General features: G+C 36.4%; 1 protein-coding gene across 1 annotated transcript in view; it reads left to right on the top strand.

The window, feature by feature from the left end:
* gcl (germ cell-less) overlaps positions 1–23,854 on the top strand; it is a 124,172-nt gene that overhangs the window by 2,279 nt on the left and 98,039 nt on the right. Inside the window, exons 2-3 of the mRNA XM_090377313.1 lie at positions 3,983–4,106; positions 20,327–20,423. Of these exons, the coding sequence (XP_090233439.1) occupies positions 3,983–4,106; positions 20,327–20,423 (221 nt within the window). The remainder of the gene's footprint in view (positions 1–3,982; positions 4,107–20,326; positions 20,424–23,854) is intronic.

Here is a 23,854-nt window from a genome sequence, read left to right as displayed (position 1 = left end):
ATAATAATAACCCTTATTTACTGTCTTTGCAGTTGCTGAAGAAATGGTAAGAAAATACCATGAAATGTTTGACTCCATTATGTACATATTTCCAATTTGGAAACAAACATAATTGTACCAGCATAGGTTTGAGTGCTTTGTTATCTTCAAAAATGCAGTTTACCTACATACCAGGCCACTGAATATCTTAGATAATCCAAACGGAAATTCCCAGATAGAGATGTCCTTAGTAAGCTAATGTTTGGAAGCATACTGTACTTGTAAACAATCCCTATAGCTGTATTTTAATATAAAATATGTGTGTTGTTAGTGAAATTTAATTTCAAGTCCAAAGTCTGAAATTTTTAAACAATCTGCTTTTTCCAGAAATATGTTTTCCTCCACCTGCATTTTTTTTTTTTTTTTTTGTTTTGAAACTCATGTTTGCCTCCTGTTTTTTTTTTTTTTTTTTTTTTCAAAAAAATCTATCTATAACAAGGGTTAATATAATATATACAGGAACTACAATTGTAATATGTTACAGTTACAATTCACCATATTTAATTTGAAGGAAGTTTTGGAAAGGACATATTGAAGTATACAAAGATTGCTGAGATCACCTTGTCCACTCTGTAGCTGGGGCTTTCAAAGTTTATAAAATAAAATATGATAACATAAGATAGAATATAAACTGTAAAGAAGGGATTTATCTGTCATAGGACAGACATAGTATCTTAGTAACCTCTAAACCAGCTTTTCAGGCCAGCCCTCTGTGAGATTTAAGAGTTGCTGAAACATTGTGTCCTTTGGAATTTTCTTCCATGCCTTTTGGCTTCTGATGAGATGGAACTGGAAATGCAATGCAGTGCTGCATCAATGTAAAGTTCTGACAAGAAATTGCTGCTTTACCCATAAATAGCAAATATCTTGAGCTAGAGATTGGATGCCATTTACAGAATGTCATGTAACCTTCAAGTTTGCAGACGATACAAAGGTTAGCAGGGTTGTTAAGAACACTATTGATGCTATGCTGCTGCAACAGGATCTGGAAAGGTTGAGCAGATGGGCTGAGAGGTAGCAAATGAAGTTTAACATTGACAAATGTAAAGTACTGCATATGGGAAACAGCAACGTATCAACTCTGTGGTACTACACTGACAGTGGTAGAGAATGAAAAGGACCTGGGGGTAATTGTGCAGGCAGAAGTTCTCTGAGCAGTGCAGACAGGCGGCAAGAGTAACTCATGGTGTCTTGTCAATGATATACAAGAATTTTTCTAGCAGGGATAAGGAGGTGATTATTCCCTTGTATAAGGCAATGGTCAAGCCACACCTTGAGTACTGTATACAGGTCTGGAAGCTTAATTTCAAGAAGGATGTAGAGCTGCAGGAACGAGTACAGAGAAGGGCAACAAGATTAGTGAATGGAACAAAGGGTTGCTCTTACGATGAAAGACTTAAGTTTTGCAAATTACAGTGTCTGGAGACTAGGCACCGGCTAGGTGATCTGATAGAGATGTATAAAGCCTTGAATGGTTTGAGTATGCTCAATGCCGATGGGATTCTTCCTCTTGCTCAGAATAATCACCCGAGAGGGCATAAATTTAGATTGAGGAAAGACAGATGTAGGATAGATGTGCGGAAATTTGCCTTTAGCCACGGGTAGTTTTTTGGTGGAACAGACTTCCATCAGTTGTTGTGGAAGTTGATAGCCTAAACAAATTTAAGGCTCAGCTGGACAGTATTTCGAACGAATGGAGGGGTGAGATGGAAGTGGTGTTTTTTTTTTTTTTTTTTTTTTGGCTGATGCTGCATAAGCTTGCTTTCTTGCATCATGTGCCTATGCTAATGCTAACTTATATGCCCGTAATATAAAAGTTTTTTTCAATGTCGAAACACTTTTATCCACCTAGCTGTACATTTATATATGATGATTTATTACATATTCTAAAATTCTGCCTTTTAGCAAAGACTACCCAACAAAAGTGCAAACAGAACCTCATAGACCCTTTTACAACAAATAACGTGCTGATTTTGAAATAATGTGTTTTTGTAATTTTCGCTATTGTAATTAATTTATAGTTCTTTGATAAATTTTACTACAGTTCTGCAGCATCTGGAGGGTTTTTGCCTGTGATCCCATTGACTCAAGTTATTCATTAGTTTACATTGTAAACAAAAATGTAAGCTAATGAATAACTTTTACTTTTAAGGTGGCTTTTTATTTTTCAACTACAAAGTACAAATAAGAAATATTTTTGAAATTCTGGTACACCCAGTTAATGCACCAAGAGACCTCACCATTCCTGTATATTTACTGGTATATTGACAAAGTATCGCATTAGTCTCTTTCTGTTGAGCAATCATACATGTATAGTCACATGAAATTCTAGCATTGTAGTGTTTTAATCACCAGCTAACATGCCCTATAAAAATAACATTACAGTATATGACATTATAATGGCTTTTTCATTGATCACCCATTTGAAAAAGGTCTAGGGTTAGATTCCCCATAGCAGACTGGAATTCTGTGTAAAGGGTGGTTTTCCCCATTTTGGAGCCATAATTAGTAGGTGTCTAATGTAGGGATGATTTCCCCCCCCCCCACACACACACTTTTCTCCCATATAAGTCAACCTTGAATATATGCAATTTATTGACTTGCTAACTACAGTATATTGATGCTTCATAGCAATTCATATAATTTCCTTAGCACTTACTTTAAATAACACTGCTCAACCCTTACAAAATTATCTTTTCAAAAAAAGTAAATGCTGCTGCTGTGATTATAAATGTAAGCTAATAAGTGCTTAGAAAGATTACTGACCAGAGCTGGAAAATGTTCAGAAATACCCCTATTATTCTACTAGCCTGTGACTGTAGAGAACTCATAATAGAGGCAGGCCTATGAACCAATGCTGGAAAGCATTGCTTTGGCAGTTCCCCCACCCCTGCAATCACAGTAAATTAGGAATAGCTAAATAATGTTATCAAATCAAAAAAAAAAAAAAAAAAAACTTCAATATTCGTATTAAATAAAGATTTATTTAACTAAATTATGAAACATCAGTTAGAAACAAAATTTGATATATAAATAGAATTGTGAAATTTTAGATACATATGATAACATGTGCTAATTATAAATAAAATACTTGATGCTGAAATATTACATCAATAAATTAATTTAATGTAGTATATTGTATACAGATAGTTTGGGAAAGCCCATATTTTGTTATTTTAATTATAAGTTTACAAAAAAAATATTTAAAGATATAAAAAAATAAATAAAACTAAATAATGCACATCACTCTGCCATACATATTTCATTTTCCCATATCATATACATATTACATATGTGTAGTGACTTGTTGCACTTTTCTTCCTCCTGGGAAAAGCATGTTTCTTTTGTTTAATGTTATGTTTATTGTTGATTTTTAATTTTTTGTTCAAATTTTATTTTGAGCATACAGACAAAGAAGAGAGGTTTTAAGTTTCTATTTATACTCTGGAACAGACATGCTCAAAGAGTATTAGCAACTTTATTATAACATGCAATAAGGCACCCAATTCTTAACACCTACCTATTATAAACTAATATCATTTGCATCATATAATATTAATATATTTTTTTATTCTTCTGTTGCTGTTTTTTACATCCTTGAAGAAAGAAACTAAATGAATACAGTCTAGTTAGTTTCTTTCTTCAAGGAAAGAAACTAAATGAATACAGTCTAGTTAGTTTCTTTCTTCAAGGAAAGAAATTAAATGAATACAGTCTAGTTAAACTTAGTGTCAGAATAGGCCCACTTAAAAAATGAAACAGTGGCATCAACTACTAAAAAAATGTGTATCTGTCCCCTTCTCTAATAACAAGGAAATTTTTCTATTGGCAATAAAATAAATGTTCATACCATGCTAGAACTGATAATTATAAAGTATATTTGTAAATCTGTAGATTATGTATGATGTATTATTATTCTTATCAAAATTGTATTTTTATATAGGATAAAGTTAATGTCAACATCAGAATATATCTATAAGACATTGTTTAAAGAAGGACAAAATAGTGATGTCACTATTATCGCCTTGGACAGAGAATGGAAGTTACATAAAGTTTATCTTCGTCAGGTAAAAAAAAAAATTGTCATCCTTTGTACAATTCTGAAACACTTTGTAAATATTTATTTCATAATAATTTTCATTTTCCTTGTAAATTTAATATAATTTCTATGATAATAGCATAAAACCAAAATTAGTTACTTGGAAGAAGATCCATATTAAGTGTGGCAAAACATAAATTTCTTATTGAACACAAACTGTCAAAATAGCCAGCACATGTAACTCAAAGATTCTAATAAAATATTAATCTTTTATTGAAAAATCCTAGATAAAATAAAGCTGTAGTTAATTAGCATTAGCATTAGTAGAGGCATATGATGCAAGAAAGTAAGCTTATTCAGCATCAGCCAAAAAAAAAAAAAAAAAAAACACACACACCACTCCCATTTCACCCCTCCGTTGGTTCAAAATACCTGTCCAGTTGAGCCTTAAATTTATTTAGGCTATCAACTTCCACGACAAGGGATGGAAGTCTGTTCCACCAACCAACCACCCGCTGGCCAAACGCAAATTTCTGCACATCTATCCGACATCCGTCCTTCCTCAATTTGAATTTATGCCCTCTAAGGTGATTATTCTGAGCAAGATGAAGAATCACATTGGCATTGAGCATGCTCAAACCATTCAAAGCCTTATACACCTCTATCAGATCACCTCGCCGGTGCCTAGTCTCCAGACTCTGTAATTGGCAAAACTTAAGCCTTTCTTCTTAAGAGCAACCCTTTGTTCCATTCACTAATCTTGTTGCCCTTCTCTGTACACGTTCCAGCAGCTCTACATCCTTCTTGAAATGAGGCCTCCAGACCTGTATACAGTACTCAAGATGTGGCCTAACCATTGCCTTATACAAGGGAATAATCACCTCCTTATCCCTGCTAGAAAAATTCCTGTATATCATTGACAAGACTCCATGAGCTACTCTTACAGCTCGTCTGCACTGCTCAGAGAACTTCATATCTGCCTGCACAATTACCCCCAGGTCCTTTTCATTCTCCACCACTGTCAGTGTAGTACCGCAGACTTGATACGTTGCTCTGGGGTTACTGTTTCCCATATGTAGTACTTTACATTTGTCAATGTTAAACTTCATTTGCCACCTCTCAGCCCATCTGTTCAACCTTTCCAGATCCTGTTGCAGCAGCATAGCGTCAGTAGTGTCCTTAACAACCCTGCCAACCTTTGTATCATCTGCAAACTTGAACATTAAACTTGATATCCCATCATCAGTATCATTCATAAACACCGAAAACAACAACGGACCCAACACTGAACCCTGAGGAACTCCACTAATAACATTAGTCCACGTTGAGCAGTGTCCATTGATTACTACTCTCTGTCTTCTGCCACTCAACCATCCCCTTATCCATAGCAGCAATTTGCCTCCAATGCCACACTGCTCCAATTTGTGCAGCAGTCTTCCATGTGCAACAGTATCAAAAGCCTTTCTAAGATCCAAATATATAATATCAAAGTTATTCCCTGCATCTAGTTCTTTTGTGACTACATCATAGTATCCAATCAAATTGGTCAGGCAAGACCTGCCCTTAACAAAACCATGCTGCGTCTGAGCTATAACTGAATTCTTGTCTAGATGATCCTGCAGTGCTTCTTTAACCCGTGCCTCCATTAATTTACCTGGAACAGAAGTTAAACTAACAGGTCTATAATTACTTGTGTCAGCCTTTGATCCTCCTTTGTGAATTGGGGTTACATTTGCACATCTCCAGTCTATGGGTACCTCCCCTGAGTCCAAAGAAGCTCTCATAATTATGGCTAGGGGTTTGCTTACTTCCTTTGCTGCCTCCTTTAATATAACTGGATAGATCCCATCCACCCCAGGTGCCTTTTTTATGTTTATCCTCAACAATCTCTCCTCCACTTTCCTCTTAGTTATTACAAAATCATCCAGCTCACTGCCAATGTTTACTTTACCTACATCATTCTCCTTCCTGAATAACTCCTCATGCGTGAATGTAGATGCAAAATACTCGTTTAGATTGTTAGCCACCTGAGCAGGATCCCCAACTGTTGAACCATCAATATCCAGTGGACCAATCTGATTCATCCCTTTCCTTCTTGAGTTTAAATATGTAAAGAACTCTTTTCTGTTTTTCTTTGCATCCTTTGCCAAGGATTTTTCGTAGTCTGCCTTTGCCTGCCTAATCTCCTTTGTGACTTGGTTACAGACCAAGTCACAAAGGAGATTAGGCTTATATCTATCATAGGCTTCCATGTCACCCATTAATTTGTATGTATCCCATGCATTTTTCTTCTCTGCCACATGTCTCATTAGTTCATCTGACAACCATTTAGGCCTAAACCTTGAACAATATTTCTTAGTTGGTGTGTAAAGCCTGGTAGCCTCCAAGATTAGTTCCTTGAATGCTTCCCATTTTGAGTTTGCTGTTGGTAACATCATCAGTTGGTCCCACTGTATAGAATTTAAATACTGTCTCAGACCATCATAGTCGCCTTTACGAAAACAAAAACCCTTCCCTTTACCTCTGATGGTAGTTACCTCCTTGAGTAAATCCCACTTCAACACACTGTGATCACTGCCACCTAGTGGTTCATTTATCTGCAGATTCTTATAATGCATGAAGAATCACTACTGATAATCAGATCAAGGGTATTGCTCCCTCTAGTTGTCTCCCGAACGTGCTGCTATAGAAAACAATCATCCAATAAATCCACAAAAGCCTTGCTAGTGTGCGAGTGACCAAGCCACAGATTCCAGTCAATATCTGGGAAATTAAAATCCCCCATTATAAGACTCTCTGATTTACTGGCCCACTCTATTTCCCTGTACAATATCTTATTATACTCATCAGAGTCATTAGGCCTATAGCACACTGCTACTCTCAATTTTGATTTCCCTATGCTTATGTCACACCAAACTGACTCGACACTGCCCTGTCCATCGATGTCGACTGGCTTCACTTCCTTGGACTTTATGTGTTTCTTAACTAATAGCATAACCCCTCCTCCCCTCCTGTCCTGTCTATCCTTTCTATACACATTGTATTCCCCAAATTCCAGTTCCGCATTACTTATATCTGTGTGACACCACGTCTCTGATATCCCAACAATATCTGCCTTTGATGTTTTGAGCAATACCTCAAATTCATCAAATTTATTTACCAAACTCCTAGCATTGGTGTACACGCAGGTATACATGCACCTGTTTCTATTCTTAGCTACCCTAACACAACCCATGTGTTTACTTGTACCGCAATGACTCCCAGCAGTCTCTGAAATATCTTGAATCTTGTTTTTCAGGCTATTTCAATAGAAGCAGTGCAAGAATCACTTCCACCTCTGCCAGTAGCTACTGTTAATCTATTAGTCCTTGTATCCCCCCCAACTAGCAGTTTTCCGACCCACCTAACACTGCCTCGACAGCATCAGCAAAAATTCTTGCACCCTTTCTATTTAAGTGTATCCCATCCCTGTAGAAGCAATCTCTCCTGTTAACAAGTACAGTCCAGGCTGAAAACAATTCTACCCCTTGAGCCTTGCACAATCCCTCCAGGGCCGAATTGATCGACAAGGCTCTCATCATATACTCCCTCCTATCGTGTCTGTGCAGAATTGCAGACACTTTCAAATACAATTCTTAAATTAACTACAGCTTTATTTGATAATGTTATAAAATTTGTAAAGAGAATTTTATAACATTATCAGCATCAAAAATAAAAGTTGTTTTTCTGTTTTATTAACTTAAATTGGCATATTAAATTATTTTCTAGAGTAGCTTTATATTTCTAGTTACAATACTTAGTTTAAATTTTAACTTAGATAGAGATTTTGTAGGTTATTACTTAGTATCGGTATGGGTATCCGACCCATGTGTTTTACAAATTTTGCAGTGCCAGCGAATGGGAAGTTTTTTTAACTATATTTAGCCACTTTATTGACTAATTGTTATATTAAATTATTTTCTGTAAGTAGCTTATAGACCTAGTCAAGATCCTTGGTTTATTCTGAATTGGGACAGCGAGATTTGGAAGTTAGTTAATACTTAAGTATCCGTAGATTTACCGTTCATTCGTAACTTGCCGCCATTGTTATACGATACAACGTTATATCCCGAACTAGATAGCATTAGCTTAGTATAGTATATTATATAATATTATCAATTAATCAGTAAAATTTATTAATCTTGTTGAAATTTATTGTCAATTTAAGTGTACTTTTTAAATAAATACATATAACAACTTAAATTTTATGAACATAACATGATTAATTAATACATATAGGTGCCTTCGTAGCCAGGTGGGAAGGAGCAGCAACGTGTAGCACACGCTTCTTGATTAGACTGGGGTTCGAGCCCGTCACCACCAAATACGGAGGATGCAAAAAGGTCAGAGAATGACCACCGCACCGGAGCAATATGGCCTTAGTTGCTAATGCTCCTAAAAAAAACCAAATAACAATAACAAATTAATACATAACTGATATGGAAGTTATATAAAGAAACTCGAAGATAATACTTGATACTGAAAAAATATATATAGATATATATAGTTACAAGTGCATTGGGATACAAGTTTAGGATTATAATTTTTGTACTGAAATTGAAATTTTATTGAAATTGATTCGAAATCATGACTCAGACCAGAGCAGCAAAGCAAAACGCTCAAGCTAAATGGAGTGCTGTGGCTCAGGGAAGAAATGATGGGGGCAGTTGCCCTCTGAATCACAGCCTTTTAAAATGCACTGCTTGCTTGATGTTTGTGGAGCAATCAGGTACGGGACATGATATTTCCAAGGGTCTTTGTATGTGTGCGATATAAGGAGTGTGAGGAAATGAGGCGACAACTCAGCATTGTTATGCACCTATATGAGAGAGAGCTTGAAGGACAGGGTGCGATGCCCTCGAAAGATCTAAATTGAGGGGCCCATCAAGCTCTCAGCTGCCCACACCAACGCCAGAGCTTGCACTTGGGCATCATACAACACAGCGGCAACCCCCCAAGGCAGAATGCGCTGGTCCCAAAGGAACTAGTAGTTGTTGGTGACTCTATTGTCAGGGACACGGGAAACATGCTTTGTAAAAAGGATAGGTGGAACAGGACCAGGGTGGTCTGCCAGGGGCAAAGATTGATGACGTTGTAGAGCGGATATCATCTTTTAAGGGCACAAAAGGTGATATAGTTGTACACGTTGGCACTAATGATATTAAGAGTAGGAGACGGGCAGAATTACTTAACAAGTACCGGTCACTGTTGAAAAAAAGGTGTGAATTAGGGTTGAATTTGAAAGTGTCTGCAATTCTGCCCAGACACGATAGGAGGGAGTATATGATGAGAGCCTTGTCGATCAATTCGGCTTTGGTAAGATTGTGCAAGGCTCAAGGGGGTAGAAGTTTTTTCAGCCTGGTCTGTACTTGTTAACAGGAGAGACTGCTTCTACAGAGTTGTGATACACTTAAATAGAAAGAGTGCAAGAATATTTGCTGATGCTATCGAGGTAGTGTTAGGTAGGTCAGAAAAATGCTAGCTTGGGGGGATACAAGGACTAATAGATTAAAAGTAGCCACTAGCAGAGGTGAAAGTGATTCTTGCACTGCTTCTATTGGAATGAGTAGCAGCCTGGAAAACAAGATGCAGAGTATTTCAGAGACTGCTGGCAGCCATTGCAGTACAAGTAAACACATGGGTTGTGTTAGGGTAGCTAAGAATAGGAACAGGTGTATGTATATTTGCATGTACACCAATGCTAGCAGTTTGGTAAATAAATTTGATGAATTTGAGGTATTGCTCAAAACATCAAAGGCAGATATTGTTGGGATATCAAAGACGTGGTGTCACACAGATATAAGGAATGCAGAACTGGAATTTGGGGAGTACAATGTGTACAGAAAGGATAGACAGGACAGGAAGGGAGGAGGGGTTATGCTATTAGTTAAGAAACACATAAAATCCAAGAAAGTAAAGCCAGTCGACATCGCTGGACAGTACAGTGTCGAGTTAGTTTGGTGTGACATAAGCACTGGGAAATCAAAATTGAGAGTAGGAGTGTGTTATAAGCCTAATGACTCTGATGAGTATAATAAGCAACTGTACAGGGAAATGGAGTAGGCCAGTAACTTAGTGTCTTATAATGGGGGATTTTAATTTCCCAGATATTGACCGGAATTTGCGGGTTGGTATTTCACACACCAGCAAGGCTTTTGTGGATTTATTGGATGATTGTTTTCTACATCAGCATGTTCAGGAGGCAACTGATTATCAGTACTGATTCTTCATGCATTAAGAATCTTCAGATAAAGGAACCACTAGGTGGCAGTGATCACAGTGTGCTGAAGTGGAATTTACTGAAAGAGATAACTCCCATCATTGGTAAAGGGTAGGGTTCTTGCTTTTGTAAAGGTGACTACAGTGGTTTGAGACAGTATTTAAATTCTGTACGGTGGGACCAACTGATAATGTTACCAACAGCAAATTCAAAATGGGAAGCATTCAAAGAATTTATCTTGGAAGCTACTAGGCTTTACATAACAACTAAGAAATATTGTTCAGGGTTTAGGCCTAAATGGATGTCAGATGAACTAATGAGACATATGGCAGAGAAGAAAAAGGCATGGGTTACATATAAATTAATGGGTGATATGGATGCCTATGATAGATATAAGCTGGTCTGTAACCAAGTCACAAAGTAGATTAGGCAGGCAAAGGCAGATTATGAGAAATCCTTGGCAAAGGATGCAAAGAAAAACAACAGAGTTCTGTGCCTATGTAAACTGTAGAAAGAAAGGGATAAATCAGATTGTTCCACTGGATATTGATGGTTCAACTGTTGATGATCCTGCTCAGCTGGCTAAAAAACTAAATGAGTATTTTGCATCTACATTCACCCATGAGGAGTTATTCAGAGAGGGGAATGCCAGAGGTGAGTCAAACTCTGGCAGTGAGCTAGATGATTTTGTAATAACTGAGATGAAAGTGGAGGAGAAATTGTTGAAGATAAACATAAAAAAGGCACCCGTGGTGGATGGGATATATCCAGTTATATTAAAGGAGGCAGCAAAGGAAGTCAGCAAACTCTTAGCCATAATTATGAGAGCTTCTTTGGACTCTCAGGGGAGGTACTCGTGGACTGGAGATGTGCAAATGTGACCCCAATTCACAAAGGAGGATCAAAGGCGACACAAGTAATTATAGACCTGTTAGTTTAACTTCTGTTCTGGGAAAATTAATGGAGGCACTGGTTAAAGAAGCACTGCAGGATCATCTAGACAGGACTTCAGTTAGGGCTCAGACACACCATGGTTTTGTTAAGGGAAAGTCTTGCCTGACCAATACTATGATGTGGTCACAAAGGAACTGGATGCAGGGAATAACTTTGATATCATATATTTGGATCTTAGAAAGGATTTTGATACTGTTGCACATGGAAGACTGCTGAACAAATTGGAGCAGTGTGGCATTGGAAGCAAATTGCTGCTATGGATAAAGGGATGGTTGAGTGAGAGAAAACAGAGTGGTAATCAATGGACACTGTCCATCGTGGATTAATGTTATTAGTGGAGTCCCTCAGGATTCAGTGTTGGGTCCATTGTTGTTTTCTGTATTTATAAATGCTATTTATGATAGTATATATGAAGCTTAATGTTTGCTATACCAAGTTTGCAGATGATACGAAGGTTGGCAGATATGTTAAGGATATTAATGATAATACGCTGCTGCAAAAGGATCTAGAAAGGTTGAGCAGATGGTCTGAGAGGTGGCAAATGAAGTTTAACATTGACAAATGTAAAGTATTACATATGGAAACCAGTAACCGCAGAGTGACGTATCAACTCTGTGGTACTACACTGACAGTGGTAGAGAACGAAAAGGGCCTGGGGGTAATTGTGCAGGCAGATATGACGTTTTCTGAGCAGTGCAGACAGTTTGTAAGACTAGCTCATAGTGCCTTGTCGATGATATACAGGAATTTTTATAACAGGGATAGGGTAGTGATTATCCCCTTGTATAAGGCAATGGTCAGGCCACACCTTGAGTACTGTATACAGGTCTGGAGGCCTCATTTTAAAAGGATGCAGAGCTGTTGGAACGAGTACAGAGAAGGGTAACAAGATTAGTGAATGGAATAAAGGGTTGCTCTTATGAAGAAAGGCTTAAGTTTTGCAAATTACAGTGTCTGGAGACTAGGCACCGGCGAGGTGATCTGATTGAGGTGTACAAAGCCTTGAATGGTTTGAGCATACTCAATGCTGATGGGATTCTTCCTCTTACTTAGAATAATCACCTGAAAGGGCATAAATTCAAATTGAGGAAAGATAGATGTGCGGAAGTTTGCCTTTAGCCAATGGGTAGTTGGTTGATGGAATAGACTTCCATCCTTTGTTGCGGAAGTTGATAGCCTAAATAAATTTAAGACTGAGCTGGACAGGTATTTGGAATGAACAGAGGGGTGAAATGGGAGTGGTTTTTTTTTTTTTTTTTTTTTTTTGGCTGATTCTGCATAAGCTTGCTTTCTTGCATCATATGCCTCTACTAATGCTAATATTAATTAATGTTTTTTTTGTAAATAGTTTATAACCTTCACTCATAATAAAATGCTATATTCAGCAAGCACTAATAAAATTGAACAATGAAAGCTGGATATTTAAATAAATAATAATCATATGATCAATTCATTTTAATATATTCTACTACAGCATAACTTGAAAAGTAGTGATCAATCCCTATTTTTGCAGTTGCATACATAATACATTTTATACATAAAACAATGCATTAGCTTTAGTACAGGCATACGATGCGAGAAAGCAAGCTTATACAGCATCAGCCAAAAAAAAACCCTTCCCATTTCACCTACCCATTTGCTCCAAACGTTTATCCAGTTCATCCTTGAATTTATTTAAGCTATCAACTTCCACAGTGATAGATGGAAATTTCTTCCAGCAATCAACTACTTGCTGGCTAAAGGCAAATTTCCGCACATCCACTCTACAACTGACCTTCCTAAATTTGAATCTATACTCCCTCAGGTTCTTAATCTGAGCAAGAGGAAGAATCCCATCAGCATTCAGCTTAGTCATCCCATTCAAGGCCTTATACCTGAATCAGATCACCTTGCAGGTGCCTACTCTCCAGGTGCTGCAATTTGTAGAACTTAAGTCTTTCTTGGTACTGTTACAGTACCAAGAAAGACTTAAGTTCTTCTTACCAATCTTGTTGCCCTTCTCCATACTCTTTTTTAGCAACTCTACACTTTCCTAAAATGAGGCCTCCAGTCCTGTGTGCAGTACTCAAATTGTGGCCTGATTATTGCGTAATACAAGGGGATAATCACTTCTTTATCCATACTAGCAAAATTCTTATACAGTAAACCCCCGCTATTCGCGGGGGTTACGTTCTTGAGAAATGTCGCGAATACCGAAAACGCGAATACTGAGTTATGGCTTCCATAGTAATAAAGGGGTTCCGTTCCAAAGTATGAAATTTATAAGAAAAACTAGTCTAAAATTTTGTCTATGTATGTATTATATGTACCTTCATAATATGACTATGTACATAGACAGTACATAGTGAAATGCAAGCATATGGCATCGAAATGAAAATAAGAAACAGTTTAATATTAAATGTAATATTTATTAGAAATTTCAAACAAATCTTTCAAACCAGCGCCTTTGCTTGCTAGCAAAAAAAAACATCCCGCCAGTGCTATCACCAGTTTCGCTAAAGTGTTGATAAAGGAGTTTTGCCTTTTCGCGAATGATGAGTGAACTTAACGGAATTTTATTTTGTGTTCGGTCTTCTATCCACAGATTTAAAGCTTTTTCCATTTTTTCTAATTTAACATCACGAGTTACAGAGCAAATTTTTGAAGCAATTAGCGCGTTTTCACGGACACTACGGCGGATTTTTTCTTCCGATTTTTTGATTGATCGTATCGTTGACTCATCGATTTTATAATGTTTTGCCACTGAGGAGACACTTTCACCATTAGAAATTTTGTCTAATAACTCAATTTTATTCGCTAATGTCATCACCTTCTTTGATATTTTCACATTTCTCTTTTTATTCGTAGCCATATTTTTGTAGGAGTTAGAAAGAACTTGTCCAGAATAAAGTCACTTTCTTCCGTTAACACACTTGAAAAAAGTCAGTTTTACACTTCAAAACGGTAGATTTATCATTTTTGTAAGCATATCAATTTATAAATTGATAAATTTATTCAATTTATAAACATATAAATTAAAAGCAAACGGTGAAATGTTCCATGACAAGCACATAACACATACTGAATGAGGATTAGCGAGAAACATCCATGCTCGCGATTTTGTCACCCCTCTCTCCCAACCCACAGCGCTGTTTTGACCGGGAAAGATAATTTTAGCCACGCCCATATATTTTTTATGGCGGAAAATGTTCACGGCGCTTTAAAATTCACATTTTTTTAGGTTTCATTTTATGTTAAATCAGCGACCGCGAATACAGATACCGCGAATAGCAGGAGTTTACTGTACTTTTGTTCCCCTCACCAATCTTGTTGCCCTTCTTTGTACTTTTTGTAGCAACTCTACATCCTTGTTAAAATGAGGCCTCCAGACCTGTACAGTACTCTAGGTGTGGCCTGACCATTGCCTTATACAAGGGAATAATCACCTCCTTATCCCTGCTAGAAAAATTCCTATATATCATTGACAATACTCCATGAGCTACTCTTGCAGCCCGCCTGCACTGCTCGGAGAACTTCATATCTGCCTGTACAACCACTCCCAGGTCCCTTTCATTCTCTGCCACTGTCAGTGTAGTACCACAGAGTTGATACATTGCTCTGGGGTTGCTGTTTCCCATGTGTAGTACTTTACATTTGTCAATGTTAAACTTCATTTGCCACCTCTCAGCCGATCTGCTCAACCTTTCCAGATCCTGTTGCAGCAGCATAGCGTCAGTAGCGTCCTTAACAACCCTGCCAACCTTTGTATCGTCTGCAAACTTGGACAAGCTTGATATACCATCATCAATATCATTTATAAATACAGAAAACAATAATGGACCCAACACTGAGCCCTGAGGGACTCCACTAATAACATTAGTCCACGACGAGCAGTGTCCATTGATTACCACTCTCTGTCTTCTCCCCCTCAGCCACCCCTTTATCCACAGCAGCAATTTGCCTCCAATGTCACACTGCTCCAATTTGTGCAGCAGTCTTCCATGTGCAACAGTATCAAAAGCCTTTCTAACATCCAAGTATATAATATCAAAGTTATTCCCTGCATCCAGTTCCTTTGTGACTGCATCATAGTATCCAATCAAATTGGTCAGGTGTTTTTTAACTAATAGCATAACCCCTCCTCCCTTCCTATCCTGTCTATCCTTTCTGTAGACATTGTACTCCCCAAATTCCAGTTCTGCATTACTTATATCTATGTGACACCACGACTCTGATATCTCAACAACATCTGCCTTTGATGCTTTGAGCAATACCTCAAATTCATCAAATTTATTTACCAAACTCCTAGTATTGGTGTACACGCAAGTATACATGCACCTGTTCTTTTTCTTAGCTACCCTAACACAACCCATGTGTTTACTTGTACCCCAATGACTCCCAGCAGTCTCTGAAATATCCTGCATCTTATTTTCCAAGCTGCTGCTCATTCCAATAGAAGCAGTGCAAGAATCACTTTTACCTCTGCCAGTGGCTACTGTTAATCTGTTAGTCCTTGTATCCCCCCAATCTAGCAGTTTTATGACCCACCTAACACTGCCTCGAAAACATCAGCAAACATTCTTGCACCCTTTCTATTTAAGTGTATCCCATCCCTGTAGAAGCAGTCTCTCCTGTTAACAAGTACAGACCAGGCTGAAAAAAATTCTACCCCTTGAGCCTTGCACAATCTTTCCATGGCCGAATTGATCGACAGGGCTATGATCATATACTCCCTCCTATCGTGTGTGGGCAGAATTGCAGACACTTTCAAATTCAGCCCTAATTCAAGGCTTTTTTTTCAACAGTGACCTGTACTTGTTGAACAATTCCGCCGGTCTCCTACTCTTAATGTCATTAGTGCCAACGTGTACAACTATATCACCTTTTGTGCCCTTAAAAGATGATATCTGCTCTACAGCGTCATCAACCTTTGCCCCTGGCAGACATACCCTGGTCTTGTTCCACCTATCCTTTTTACAAAGCATGTTTCCCGTTTCCCTGACAATAGAGTCACCAACAACTACTAATTCCTTTGTGACCAGCGCATTCTGCCTTGGGGGGTTGCCGCTGTGTTGCGTGATGCCCAAGTGCAAGCTCTGGCGTTGGTGTGGGCAGCTGAGAGCTTGATGGGCCCCTCACTTTTAATCCTTCGAGGGCATCCACCCTGTCCTTCAAGCTCTCATATAGGCCTATAACAACGCTGAGTTGTCGCCTGATTTTCTTACACTCCTTGCATCGCGCACATACAAAGACATCCCCATGGCAGTATCATGTCCTGTACCTGACTGCTCCACAAACATCAAGCAAATAGTGCATTTTAAAAGGCTGTGATTCAGAGGGCTACTGCCCCCCCTCAGTTCTCCTCTGAGCCACAGGGGAGAACTGAGGGGGGGCAGTAGCCCTCTGAATCTCTCTGCTCTGAGTCATGATTTTGATTTAATTTCAATAAAATTTAAATTTCAGTACAAAATTAAAACCCTAAACTTGTATCCCAACACAGTTATAACGCTATATTTATGTTTCAGTATCAAGTGTTATCTACGAAATCCCTTTATATAACTTCCATATCAAGTTAAGTATTAATTATTTATTTTTGCTAATTATTTATGTTACGTAATCTAAGTCGTTATATGTATATAGTTAAAAGTACAATTTAATTGACAATGAAGTTCAACAAGATTAATAGATTTACTGATTAATTGACAATATTATATTATGTACTATACTATACTAAGCTTATGCTATCTAGTTCGAGAATTTTGTATCGCGTAACAATGGCCGCAATTTACGAACGGTAAATCTACGGACACTTAAGTTTCGATTAACTTCCAAATCTCGCTGTCTCGATTCAGAATAAACTAAGGATCCTGACTAGCTACTTACAGAAAATAATTTGATATAACAATTGGTTAATAAATCGGCTAAATATGGTTAAAAAAAAAAAAAAAACCTCTTGTTCAACGGATCTGCAACTTGTAACACGTGGATTTGATACCCTTACCGATACTAAGTAATACCTACAAAATCTCTATCTAAGTTAAACTTTAAACTAAGTATCATAACTAGGAATATAAAGCTACTCTAGAAAATAAGTTAACATGCCAATTTAAGCTAATAAAACAGAAAATAAATCAGAAGAAACTTCTCTGTTCTAGGAGCGGCAATAAGCTACGTCCGCACAGGCTACTCTCGTCCTCAAAAAATCATTGAACATAATGAGCTCTCCTGATAGCCTACTTAAGAGATTTCCATGTCGGACTGTATGATTATTGCCAGTCTCTTTCATTTTCTACCACCTTGATTGTAGTACCACTCGATTGGTAGTTATTTTGGGATTGGGGCTAGATGCCTCCGTAGTCAGGTGGGTAGGAGCAACAGTGCATAGCACACGCTTCTTGATTAGACTGAGGTTCGAGCCCTTGACCACCAAATACGGAGGATGCGGAAAGATCAGGGAATGACCACCGCATATCCCCGGAGCAATATGGCCTTAGTTGCTAATGCTCCTAAAAACCAAATAACAAACAACAACAAACGATTGGGGCTACACATATTCAGTACTTTGTATTTATCAATATAAACTTTAATATTTAGGTAAATGAATGGTATACAATATAATATGCTGTTTAAAAGTAGTAAATGAATTGTACCATTAGCATTATGGACGTGTAAAATACATCAGAAATTAATACAGTTTATAGTTACAAAGACTTTGTGATATGTATTCAGTATTGGATTTTATTTATTATATTCGGTTTGTTGTTTTAGTGAAAGTATTTTATGACATAGTCAGTAATTAAGTCAAAGTAGGAAAAATAAAGAAACTGACATAAATGTAACATTTTTTTTAACATGATCACCAAAACATTTATACAGTGGTGTACATCATTTTCTCCCTCTGTATTATGTGGAAAACATTTAATTCCACTATAACATGAAGTTGTTTAAGTCGACCAAACAAATGGAAAGCTCTAGAAGATAGGTCAGGGAAGGATAATCAAAAATTTCCCATTTGATATCAGTAATGGTCTCTTGGGTTTGAAGTGTTGTATTCAACCTGGTATTGTTATGCAACGACAGTGTTCCGCTTTTCAATAGCCCACGCGATTTTATGCAAGTTGAGCTTAAGTTCTTTCAGAAATATGGTACATTGCATCATTCATGGTATTCATGTGGCTTTTAAAAATGCAGAAAAAGAATGCTATGGAATTGTGTGCAAAGGCCTTGCCAAAATAAAGTGCGTAACAGCACACTTTAGTAAGTATTCCTCTCTATTTTTCTTTGATAGCTACATGCAGCATCACCTATCGAGAAGTTGCCTATACCCTTGCTTTCTTTGGGGTAATGATTGAGAATATTTTGACTGTTTTGATTATTCTTTGACTTCAGTGTCAAACTGATGAATCCAAATCTCATCCATAATTATCAGTCAGGGATGGAAGTTATTCTGCTCATTGTTGCACATTATCAGAAGTTACTCTGTAGTTCTGCATTTGCATCTACTAAGAAGGTGACAAGTAGTTGAAAGATCAGAGATCTACTACACAGATGTTATTTATATGTAAAAATAGTTTTACATGATGGTTTCCATACCCTCACTATTCAGACAGATCTCTTAAGCCAAATTCACAAATTGTGAATGTGCTGCAAAACAATTCAAAAATGTTGCAAATCCTGCCTGAAAAATTGCAACTAAAGTTTAATACTACTGAATTTCGGGTCCTACAGCTGAGGAACAGAAATTCAGGAGAACCTTACAGAATTGGGGGGGGGGAGAGAAATGCGTGTTAAATATGGCTCAGAATGAAAAAAAAATGTAGGTTATGGTATAATCAGACATGAAGGTTCATTTCACAGGGGGACAAAGTCACAATTGCCCTATCAGTTAGGCCTTTTCAAGTAGGGAGAAGGATGTCATTATTCCTCTAGATAAAATGGTGAGACTGTGAAACTAAATGATACAATGATGAATTTAGTATATTCAGGTCTTTAAGTCACTTATACAAAATGACATCTGAAGAGGGGGATAACCAGATTGGTGAGGAGCATTAATTATTGTCCATGTGAGTGATGATATAGCATGTGCAGTTTGCAAAGTTTGGCAATTATAAATAAGGGAAACCTGATTGGGGTTTAAAAGACTCTGAAGGGGTGGTAAAATGAATGAGATAGACAAAAAAAAAAAAAAAAAAGGTGGGGCACAAATATAAATTTTCAGCCAGGTAGAGAAGGCCGAATGTTGCAAATTTTTACCTATGGGCAGGATACTGCAGATCATTAAAATTATCACAATTAATTGTCACTTTCTGATGACAGGAAAAGTATTAGTGTTTGGGGAAAGGTGTTTTTTTAATGATGCTCAGAAAAAGATTATGTCTTTGCATCATCTGGCTTTACTAATATTAAAATAACAGCATGATTCTCACATAAGCTGAATTCCAAACATTAACAGTCACTTTTATTATAAATATAAATTGCACTTTAACATCAATTTCAAACATGCTTTACAGAATTTCAAAAACAGATAGTCACTAGTCTTAAGCATTAAATGACTTTTCATGATGACAGTTTTATTTATAAAACTGCACTACTTTGATTTGAACTTGTACCTGAAATTCGTGTTATTTTTGTTTACATTACTGTCATTTTTTCTGTAATCTAATTACATCTGTAATTGCATATAGCTGACCTACATGATTACCCCTGGCACCACCATGCTGTGACGGGACTAATTGTATGTCTATCATTGCTGCAATTAAAGATTCTATTAATTAATTGGCCTTCTAATAATCTAATAAGGGTCTTCACTTTTTATGTTAAAGACCATGTATGAAGACCCTTATCAGATTATTAGAAGGGATTTTCCAACATATGCATAGTTAACTGCATTTTTTGGAACTAGTGAAAATTGGTTTACACCTAACGACATGGCACTTTATCAAATTTTTATTTTCTTAAATATGCCATGTTTGTTTTTGTAATAAGTGGAATTTGTATGAAAATGATGTTTGCTAAACTAAGGTTTTCAAAATTTTGCCTGTAATACTATTTTACAGTCTCCTTACTTTGCCAGTATGTTTTGTGGTTCATGGAGAGAGTCAGAAGAATACAATGTTATGGTAGGAATTGAAGATCCTAATATTACAACTGAAGGTGAGATTTAGTATTATTGTAATGTATATGTTAAAATATGCTTGTAATCTTTTTGATATAAACTGTGAATTTTTTATCATGACTACTGTTTATTTATTGTCAGACATCAACAAATTTGTTCCAGTTTATTTCAGCTTCTTGTGTCACATGATAAACTTAGCCACTAAGATTAAAATAAAATATCACAACCATACTTTAAAAAAAAGTGCCGTTATCACATACAAAAAACCACTTAAATAGCTCTATAATAATAGCCATTTAAGTGGTAGTTTGGCAGTTGCAAAAAACGTATGTATGACTTTTTGCAGTGTGTAATGTGTAACACTTTCAGGATAAATAAATTTCTGAAACTTGGGCTTTGTAAAAATTTTAGTTTTAGTAGGACTTAATACTTTTATTTTTATACTTTTACTGCATATAGGTACATCTTTACATACTTTCACCATAGATTAATACCACATCAAAGAATATGTTAGTCCAAAAAAGGTGACCAATATATGTGCTGCATCAGCAAATTTTCTTTGGTCATAAATTTATGAGTGAGTTTGTGGCATATAAAATGCGACACTAAACAATGTATGTACTTATTATCTGATTAGCCATACATTCCAATTCAAGCACAGTCTGATAGATTCTTCTCCCCTCCTCATTTACAATAGAGGAGGCGAGTCTTAGTAGTGTGTCTCATATTTATAATACCACAGCCTTAAGGTTGTGCTTTTATAAATTTCTAAGATATGGAAAAGTATCTCACTTAAACTAACTCTACCATGCTTAGCACTGCATTAAGATAAGCTTCATTTCATCCAGAGATATTACTGCTGCTCAAGGTTACTTATTCTGGATTACTGTAGATGATATGCCATAACAAATGTTTTTGAAGCTTGCCTAATGTTAAAGAGGGAGCTTTTATAAGCTAGAGTAGTGCCACTAAGTTATAAAAGTCACCACAAATACTCCTCTGACTGGTTTGGTTATAAGAAATTAGCAAAGTATGAATATTTACCACTTACCCAAAAATACATCCTAGTGTAGGAGTCAACAGGGTTTCAGGAGTTGTGATCCTGATCCTAGTATGTGATTTTTTATCCCTGAAAGCTAATAAATTTTATCTTAGATGCCAGTACTGAACTTCTGAAATCGATGTAATATGTGTGAGGAAACTACTTTCCGATATTTTAAAAAATTAAGTTATGCAACATGAGTGGGGTTTTAAAATGCTTTGAAAGACTTCACATTGCAAATAAACTGGAATACAGGCATATCTGTCTGTCTTTGTGATGAATGATTAAATTAAATTATCTTGTGAATCCATGTTGGATTTCTTGAGGAACTCAAGACTTTGACACTTCTTTTTCTGTTCCACTTTGACACTTTTTTTTTTTTTTTTTTTTAATAAAAAAATGAAACAGTTTCATATTTAAACTAACCTATCTTTCTTTTAACAACTATCCAATAACAAATAACAATACTGATGCACTAAACACCATCTGAATTGTTGTTAATGCTGTTTATAAAAATAAAAAAAACAAGCACTGAAATTAAGATATTAAAAGTGAAATTTTTATTATAAAATCAAGTATGTAACCATACCATATATGAAACAATTTTTTCTAACTTCCTAAATTACAGTCAGACTTTTACTGCATTAGATTCTGAAGTGATATTTTTTACTTTCCGAAATAATATATTTAGGAAAATAAAACACCTTTTATGGTGTTTTTGTTTGAGGAATAGTATGGTACCAGACAAATTACCATTGCAGTGTTTGTTTAAAGTTTCAGGTTACTTGTTTTACTAGTTCAGTAAACATCTAGTCTTAACCTGGTCTTTTTTGCAAGCGTTATTATTGTTTTCAATAGTAAAAATGGGAAAATGAAAATGGTTGTTAAAGCTGATATTCTCTCCATATTGTTGCTACACTGTGAAAAGTAAGATATGGATTTTCAAATTTCATGAACTGTGAAGCATGCCAAATTTTAAATAAACCTGAAAACAGAAGTAACTAATAGTATTGAATATATATAATATATTTTTTAAATTGTTTGATAATATTTATATACATAATAAGCAGAAACATAGGTGCACATGCATTTTTTAAATTTTGTGTACATAACTAAATGGTTGTCAAATGAACTAATGAGACTTCTGGCAGAGATGAAAAATGCTTGAGATACATATAAATTATCAGGTGACACAGAAGCTTATGGCAGATATAAGCTAGTCTGTAATCAAGTCACAAAGGAGATTAGGCAAGCAAAGGCAGACTATGAGAAATCTTTGGCAAAGGATGCTAAGAAAAACAGCAAGGACTTCTTTACTTATATAAACTCTAAAAAGAAGGGGATGAATCAGATTGGTCCACTTGATATCGATGGTTCGACTGTTGATGATCCTGCTCAGATAGCTAACAAACTGAATGAGTATTTTGCGTCTACATTCACACATGAGTCATTAAGGGAGGAAAATGCCAGAAGTTTATTAAAATGTAACAGAGATTTTGTAATAACAGTGCAAAGTGGAGGAGAAATTGTTGAAGTTAAACATAAGAAAGGTTCTCGGGTGGATGGGATCTATCCAGTTATATTAAAGGAGGCAGCAAAGGAAGTAAGGGGAAGTCCCCATCGACAGGAGATGTGCAAATGTATTCCCCCAATTCACAAAGGGGAGATCGAAGAGTGGCACAAGTAATTACAGACCAGTTAGTTTTTTTTTTAAATAATGGAGTCACTGGTTAAAGATGCATTTCAGGATCATCTAGACAAGACTGCTGCAATAATTGAGACAGACACAGCATGGGTTTGTTAAGGGAAAGTCTTGTTTGACAAATTTGATTGGATACTATGATGTGGTTACAAAGGAACTGGATGCAAAAAGTAATTTTGATATCATATACTTGGATTTCAGGAAAGCTTTTGACACTGTTGCTGGTGCGGAATTTATATATGGGCTGAGCGGGCTGCAGCCCAGAGCCTCATAATCTAGGGGAGCCTCGCCCTCCTGCCAAAAAAAAATTTTAAAAATTACCATTAATTTTATTTCATTAGTAACAATAAAAATCAGGGGCATACCTAGGCCAAAATAATGTGTAAGCACAAATCCAAAATTCAGGAACACATTGATGGGAGTGCCAAACGCCCTCACCCTTGAATCCTTGATTTTACTATCTAGGCCTAGTTGCTTAGTAACATTAAACACGTGACGTATGAGTCTGTGACTGTATAATAGTTACACAAGTGCGTACTTACTGTTTAGTAAAGTTCATGGAGCTTTTAAAGCTACTCAGAATCAAATGATAAAGTCAGCTATGAAGCAATACAAGTGTTCTGCTCACTGTCTATCATTCTAGCATGTGTTTTGAGAACAAGTGAGGATTCTTTTATGTCATTGTGAATCACAATAATATTTAATTTTGACTTTTTGCGAAAATA

This window comes from Mastigoproctus giganteus, chromosome 7 (genome assembly GCF_048544385.1).
Source record: "Mastigoproctus giganteus isolate SK-2022 chromosome 7, ASM4854438v1, whole genome shotgun sequence".
NCBI classification, from domain to species: domain Eukaryota; kingdom Metazoa; phylum Arthropoda; class Arachnida; order Uropygi; family Thelyphonidae; genus Mastigoproctus; species Mastigoproctus giganteus.
Note: the sequence above shows the minus strand (reverse complement) of the source record. Positions and strands in the feature narration are given on the sequence as shown.